We start from the raw sequence: 8,260 nt of genomic DNA on the forward strand, positions 1-8,260 counted from the left end.
CGTCAGGGAGAGGGTTTTGGATAAGTTGGTGGGGCTGAGAAGGTTATTTATTTATTTATTATTTTACTTTTTTCATTTTAAATTATTTTAAAGGAAAAGAGTCTTTTTATATTAATATTTTGGTCCTTAGATGTCCTTATAAGTGATTTTACAAATGGATAAATTTGTCTTTAAAATTTTTAATATAAGGTAGGTGAGGAAATATGATAAGGGGGTGGAAATAACAGCACTCAATCTATAATTAGGGGTGGCAATTTTGGGCACGACCTGTTACACGACTTGAAAACTGCACGAGAATTTAGCGGGTTCAACCAGCATGATTAAAATTCAGGTCATTTTCGGGTCAATCTGCTATGATCCGTTTAATAAACCGGTGGGTTTCGGGTCAACCCGCCAACTAGCTAATATACTTATGTAACTTGTTTAACAAAACGGGTCATAGAGGGTCAACTCGCCAACCCGCTAAAATACCCGTGTAACTCGTCAACCCACTAACCCGTTTATTTGTTTATTCTTCATTTTTTTAATTTTAAAAAAATGTTTTTTAGTTGCTATCACTTAGCGGGTCAACCCGACACGACCCGAAACAACCCGAAACTCTCATGAGAACTTAACGGGTCAACCCGTGCATGACACGTTTATTAAACGGGTCGAATTTGGATTGAGCATTCCTGACACGTATATAATCTAGACACGACACGACCCATTAATACAAACTGACACAATTGAATTGGTAATCAAACCTTTAGCAAATCAAAGTAACCTACAAAATGGGTCTGCATGCTTTTTCGGCTGAAGTCAAATAAATCGAAAAAAAAACTTCAATTAAATGCTAATTAAATACAACGAAATTAAAGACCAATTGAATGGTTACCAAACAGAAAATTAACAGCAACCATTTCCAATGATAACAATTGCATTGCACCAACGTCCAAAACAATGATATTAAAAATAAATTTTGTTTTGAAATATCTAATCAAATCAAATCAAGTTAACCAACAACACTTCAAAATTTCAGTTTTCCGATAAATCAAATAATAAATTAACTGTATTTTGAAATACTCACAAAAATCCAACAATCCCCCACATATCTTGAAAAAAATAAATAAATAAATAAATTAGGGCAAAGTGAAAATTCTTTTTTTTTTTTGTCAATAAGCAAAGTGACAATTCAATGCATTAGAACTGGTGTCTTTTAGACTTTGGACTAGCCTTAGGATATGATAGTCATGAGCCACACAAATTTGGTGAAAATAATATTTTTTATGAACCAAGATTTCTTATTGTGAGTCCAGGGTTCTATCATGAGCTCGGGCTATTGCAGCTTAACAATCCCGTTCTCTTGCACCCTAGGACCCAAGGAAATTGTGGTCCAAGAAATAAAACTGATTTAAATATCATCATTTTTTACTTCTCCAATATCAAAACACTATTTCGGTTATTAAAAATAAATCAAAAAAAACATTTAAGATAAAACTGAGAAACCAAACAACAACCACCATGATAGAGAAAGGCAGAGTTATCCACCGCCAGGAGAACAGGACTGTGCAGCCTAAATATCACAATGCATAGACACATACAAAGCTGACCTCTTCCATAAAGGGTAATCTGACAAGATATTCTCACAATGCAGACATTTCAAAGTTGGTTTTCTTCCATTAATATTGAGGGACATAGCCAAGATGTTGTTACACCACTTGGTCTCAAATATTCCTGCATGTCTATTAGAAATATTTCCATTAAGGTACTCATACCAATATAAAACTTGGATGCTTTATGAATCACATTTGAGCCAAAAGCTTCCCCAAAAGGATTTAAGGGTCCATACCTTTTCACCAAGTTTGAAAGTAGTACTGCTCTATCCAATAGATAGAATTCTATTATATTCTACTGTGTAATGCGAGTATATATATGGCTATACAATTGCATGTATTCTAGAACAGTATCGAAAATATACAAGAGGCATACTTCTTTGTCCTTGCTAGCTGTCTTGACTAGCATGTGGATGAGCTTGGGTGTGTTGAACACTTGCATGGGTGTGAGATTGAGCTTGGTTATTACATATGCGGCATGCCATTAGTTCAGATTCAGAAGGCAAGTATAAAAACGCATCCTTCGATTCTGGGATTGAGCTTGATTATTTGTGCCCATTAATATTCTGGCACAAGCTCCTAATACTTGTATGATGTATCGTTTTGATGTTTTATATGAAATTGATGTTTTGCTTAGTTGTGTTTCTCTAACTTAGCTCCAATTTTTAGTTATTAAAATCCTTTTGTTTTGATAATATCACAAAATTTGAAGGATTTCTGTTGAATATGAACCATGGTGGAATGAAAACAATTGATTCATATTGAAATAATTTAAAAACAATCGGGGCGGATACTTGATGAATTCGAAAATCAATTTAAAAACATATAATTTTGTATTCTTTGGAGTATATAATCGGGGCGGATATATTATGGGGATTTCAATACTTGGATTAGAGGTATTATATTTATACCTATTGAGTTGAATATGTCCCTTACCTGCAATGGAGGTACATGATAAATCATTTTCAACTTTATCTATTGGCTAGGTATTAGGTCAATAGGTAATATGCGGAGTATATAGGTGCATCAAAGAGATATTTTACGGGTTTGCTAGGTACGGAGTTGAATATATCTTACCTGGATATTAGGTATTTTACGAATATGAAAAATTATGAGAAACAATTAAAACAACTTGATTAAATTCAAATAAGAAAGAGTTATTTACATTAACACTCCTTGAGGTTTTTGGCTTTTTCACAAAATTTTTTGAGGTTTTAAAATTACACGAACACCCCTTGAGGTTTAAATTGTTTTCACAAAACTTCTTTTCATTGATTTTTCATCCAAAAATTGATAATTTTATTTAAAAAAATATGGGGAAGTATGATCATTTTCTAACATGTGTTTATTCCTACATTATGAATTATTCTTCCCACATGTGTCTATACCAAGCTGATTGTGCTTTTAATATTATGCGTGATTTACTTTAGAGAAATGATTTTGTCCATAAACATGTAATGAAATATTTCTTAAAGTACGGAATCAACATATTTTGCCCTGTTGAGCTTGAGCATTTTCATTCAATCATTCATGTATGATTTAAAACAAACTAAAAGCTTACAAATATTACCCTCTTTCGAGTCTCGATTAGGGGTGGACATATGGATCGAAGAATCGGATAATCGAACCAAATCGCATTGGAAAAAACTGTGTATCGATCGAAAAGTCAAACCCAGTTCCCATTCTCCACAAAAAAAAAAAAAAAAAAAGGAAAACTGGACCGGTTCGGCCCAGTCAATTTAAAATAATATTAATTTATTTACATGTTACAAATGGGTCTATGTAAGTGGAGGTTCCACAGAGTTACAATGGGACATGTCGCACTTGATTTCAACCATAAGTGTTAACAACGTTTCCTCTCACCGCGCCTCCAATTCGACTCGATACACTTGTTGTGGGGCTATCCATGAGTGCTCTGTTTGAACAATACGAAATCTGATAAGAAAGATATTAGAAAAGCTCAAAACATAAATCAACGTTTGCAGAGTTTGCAAGCAATATTAGATTATAAGTATGCAAATAGTACGCAGATTACACAAATACAGAAATCCAGCAACCCCCTTCAATCCAGAAACCCCCGAAAACCCAGAAGTCAGATAAGGACCCAAACGAAACTGAAAACTGAAAAAGGGTAAGGTTATGCATTTGATGTTGTGGTTTGCTTTTTTTTTTTCTGGTGGTTATAACTTCCCTTGGTACTTTGTATTTTAATGTGTATGTATCTGTTATTATAATTTTGTACAAAAAAGTCGTTATTTACTTATGAAATACTTAAGCACAAAACACAGTTTTAGATCAGCAGCTAATTACAATATCATAACAAGGGAAAAATGAAATATATTGAGAAGAGAGTGTATGGAAAGTCAAGTGTAAAACCAGAGCTGTGAAATTGCAGAACGTCTTTGTGTTTTGTGTACATGGAAGTTTCAGTTTCGTTTGACTACTATTTCATATGGTGTGAAATACTTTACATCGGATACTGTTCTCACAAAATGAAAACAGAGCAATCATTAGACAAAGAGGATACAATCTCTAAGTATAATTCAGGGCTGAAGTTGGTTACAGTGCAGGTATATTTTACGATCCTTCACTCCCACAAGCGCAAACTTGATATTCATGCAGCTATGTTTTTAGACAACCCTTGCCATACATTTTCCTTATGTACTTGTCTAGATTCTTTTTGCCTTTCATTTGATATTGTAATTAGCTACTGTCTTAGGAATATTATTAATTGAGGCAATGTGAAGTTTCAAATCAATTTCACTAGTCTAAAAGTACTCTGTGTGCTTCAATTTTGTTTTTCATATGTTACCTATACAACTCAGTTTTACGAAATGGTTTCGTTCGATGGCATGGCAGTCAAGTGTCCTACCTACCATAAGTACAAACAAATCAAAATTCAAGGATCGGTTGATGGTCCCTATAAAGTTTCACCTAAATAGGAAATCGTTTAGGCATTTGATTATGACCATGAACATTTCATTGTTTCCCTTTTTAGAAAAGAGTTTTGTGAAGTGCAGGATGTTAATTTGGTTACCGAGAAACATCTGGAAAATCAAGGGTTAATTTTGTTTCTGCATTTTAAGCATTTTGAAATGAAGAGAAAAGAAATAGGAGAGATAGGAATGAAGAGATGCGGCGGAGAGAGGTGCATTGGGTTAGGGTGCGGGTGATTTTGAATTGCACCCAATGTACTCTTTGCTCTTTTGCAATTAGCAGCAACTGTTGGAGGTATATTCATCTGAGGCTTTGGAAAGCTTCAATTTCATTTCATCCAACGTACTCTGTGCACAATTAATGATTAAAATCATTTTATTACATACAGAAAACTGCAAACATTATGAATGCAGAAAATCCAAATAAAGAAAAGCATGCAACATTCTAACACCTTTATTTGCATTAATTAGCATAACCCCAAGTACAACTAGAAAGACAGAGCAAGGTTTCGTGGAAGGAGAAGGAAGGAAAAACAAGAAAACAACTCCAAATGCAAGACCAAACTATACTTCTGCATCCCCCACTCTACCCACAGGACAACTCCAAAGATAGAGCACGATTACATGGAAGGAGAAGGAAGAAAAAACAAGAAAACTACTCCAAATGCATGACTTTATAACACACTGAATTTCTGCATCCCCAACTCTAGCTTTTCCATATCATTAGCCTCACCATTCCAACGATCTTAAGAAACAACTCCTGCCTTCTTGTGATGGCAACATCCGCGAGAACCACACCCACTACAAACCCACTTCCAATTCCAGCCAAACAAAATTTCAAATCAAATTCAAGCGTTCGAGCTGAGCTTGAATCACTGTCTTCTTCAGTTGAAGGTGACGGTTGAGGAGCCTCTTGATTTCCACATTTTGGTAATGGATCTCCACACAATCCTGGGTTTCCCTCATATGAAGTGCTATTCAATGAAGTAAGTTGGGTACCTTGCGGTATAGGACCTGTGAGATTGTTGTGAGACACATCAAAGTTCCCAAGGAATGTAAGCGTCGTCAGTTGCTGGGGGATCTGTCCTGACAGCTTGTTCTGTGAAAGGTCCAACGATTCAAGATTCCTCAAGTTCCCCAAGGATGATGGAATAGAACCAGTGAGAATGTTGCTGGAAATATTGAGTGAGTGAAGCTCCTTAAGGTTCCCAATGATTTCTGGAATCTTACCTTCAAATTTGTTACTTGAGATATCAATGGCTGCAAAGCCTTCTTGAATCTTTGAATAGTACAACTCCAGACCCTTAATTGCTATTGTGATTGAGTAAGGAATACTCTGATGAACAATATAAGCATCATTGACTTGATAGACTACGTATATGGACATATATGTTGACTTGTTTACAGTAATATCTGGAAACAAAGGTGGAATCTTACCTTTGAAATTGTTGAAAGACAAATCAAGAATGCGTAACTTGGGGAAGTCAACATTTGTTCTAGACTGTCCTATTACACCGTTGAACTGATTATGGCGCATTGCCAGAAGTTTTAACTCTGGAAGAGTCCCCAACCAAATGGGGAAAACATCACTAAATTGATTGTTTGACAGAACCAGGTACTCAAGCATCACACAATTCGCCAATGACCTCGGTAATTGCCCGTGCAATTGGTTATGACTAACGTCAATCATCCTTAAACTGCTTCTGTTGTTGTATGATTGAGGGATCATGCCATGAAAAGAGTTGCTTCCAAGAAGTAAAAGGATTAGATCATCACTAAAGTTTCCAAGACACTGAGGAAGCGTGCCACTCAAGTTATTTTTCGACAAGTCAAGGTACAGAAGAGAACTCATATTGCAAAGCAATGGTGAAATTTCTCCAGTAAATTTGTTGTTGGTCGCTCCATATTCTAGAAGTGATGGTGGAGGGATCGGTAATCGTCCTTGAAAACTGTTGAACGAAAGCCTCAAGCATTGTAGTTTAACCCAGGGTATGACAGCTGGAAGTTCTCCTGAAAAGGAGTTTGCAGAAATGTCCATGAATATCAGGGTCTCCTTGCTTAAATTCCACATCCAGTTTGGTACTTCACCACAGATTTTGTTGTCTGCCAGATCCAGTCGCTCCAAATTTGTCTGATTTTGTAGGAAATATGGGAACTCTTTTAAATTGCATGAACTCAAACCCAAAATGGTGAACTGTCGAAGAGTTGCGTTCATAATATTGGATCCAATAACAAATTCAAAGTTGTTCCAACTCAATTGGAGTTGGTAGAGATTTTTTTGCTTCTGAAACATTTGAAACTCCACTACACCACTCAGGTTATTTGACTGTAGATAAAGGATCTCGAGATTGGTGAGACTGGAAAATGAGGCAGGAATTGAACCAGTCAAATTATTAAAAGCAAAATCTAGGTAAACTAGTTTGCTAAAGTTACCTAGCCAAGATGGAATTGGACCAGTTAAATAACTCGTACTAATCCTAAACACAGTAAATTGGGTAAGGTTTGCCAAGGAATCAGGAATTGGACCTCCAAATTTGTTTGCTGAAATGTCTAGATAAGTGAGCTGTCTAAGATTACCAAGTGCAGATGGAACCAACCCTTCTGAAAAATTGCATCGAGCCACATCCAACACTTGCAATGAATTAATCTTTTCAAACGAAGAAGGTATTGTTCCGAAAAAACTAGTAAAGGACACTTTCGAAAGAAGGTCCTTCAAAATTGCAACCATCCGTGATGATCATAAGAAGGTCCTTCAAAATTGCAACACAAATCAAGGTATGTCAACTTGGACAAGTGTGAGATTTCAGATGGGACTTGACCAGAAAAGACAGAGAAAGAGAGGTCAAGATGAGTGAGGCTTGGAAAGTTTCTTATGCTAGATGGAATTTGAGAGTAATTGAAGTTATTGTCAGAGAGGCTTAACCTTTGAAGATGCACCAGGCTGAACATGCTACTATTGGAGTCGAAAGAGCCGTAGAGATAACTGCTGCTGAGATCAAGGCCAATAACATGACCCGTCATCTCGTCACACTCCACGCCATCCCACGAGCAGCAACTGCTATTTCCTCCTCCAGCTGGTTTCCATGATGAAACCTTTGGATAAGCACCGTCATAACCTGAAGCAGATTTGTCAATAATAAAGCTCTCCTTGAACTGCAGCAAGGCAGAGCTCTCCTCGGCATGGCAAGACGGCTGCTGCAAAGAGTCTACAACGTTAGCAACCACAAGATGAAACAGCAGTAGAACTACTACTAGTTTCGAGAGCATGTGAATCGACACGTTCCCCATAATGTTTTTGATATTTTTTGTGTGCACTCTTAGCTAAAGAATCATATGTGAAAGTGAAAGCTGGAGAGCTATCTATTTATGGACAGGCCGTGTGATCAAATGGTTGACATAAACGTGTTTGAGTTCAGGTCAAGTAGCAATGCATTTATGGGTAATGGACGTGTTCAGCATGACAGCATCAGCTCTTTCTTGGGGATTTCCTCATCGTTTCTTCGGTTTCTTGGCCTGACTTTTGAGTCTCTGTTTTGTGGAAATTATTTTGGCACCACATGTGAGATTTCTTTTGTCCTCTTGAGAGTTCACATTTAAGGGGTTGTCCTTTCATCATTGATTGTTTTGTTTGTACAGTTTTGGTTGTTAAAATATCAACACCAGCAGCGTGAATGGCTTGTAAGAAGTCAAGAACTAGCTTTCCATCTTTGGATATGTAAGCATCATTGAACC

General features: G+C 36.4%; 1 protein-coding gene across 1 annotated transcript; it reads right to left on the reverse strand.

Annotated features, from left to right (window-relative positions):
- Positions 1 to 5,094: 5,094 nt before the first annotated feature.
- Positions 5,095 to 7,816, reverse strand: LOC110773706 (receptor-like protein 6). Its single transcript, XM_088248648.1, has 2 exons — positions 7,254 to 7,816; positions 5,095 to 7,209 (listed from the first exon to the last, which is right to left on the reverse strand). Exons 1-2 carry the CDS (start codon positions 7,814 to 7,816, stop codon positions 5,235 to 5,237), a joined length of 2,538 nt encoding a protein of 845 aa, XP_088104774.1. The 3' UTR covers positions 5,095 to 5,234.
- Between the last annotated feature and the right edge of the window lie 444 nt (positions 7,817 to 8,260).

Source organism: Prunus avium, chromosome 2 (assembly GCF_965620075.1).
Source record: "Prunus avium chromosome 2, drPruAviu1.hap1.1, whole genome shotgun sequence".
In the NCBI taxonomy this organism is placed as follows: domain Eukaryota; kingdom Viridiplantae; phylum Streptophyta; class Magnoliopsida; order Rosales; family Rosaceae; genus Prunus; species Prunus avium.

What these genes read in the sequence shown, in the direction of transcription:
- LOC110773706 (XM_088248648.1), bottom strand. Translation starts at nt 7,816, where the DNA reads ATGGGGAACGTGTCGATTCACATGCTCTCGAAACTAGTAGTAGTTCTA. An exon ending in TCTTATGATCATCACGGATG is followed by an intron (nt 7,210 to 7,253) that starts GTTGCAATTTTG and finishes GTCCTTTACTAG; the next exon opens with TTTTTTCGGAACAATACCTT.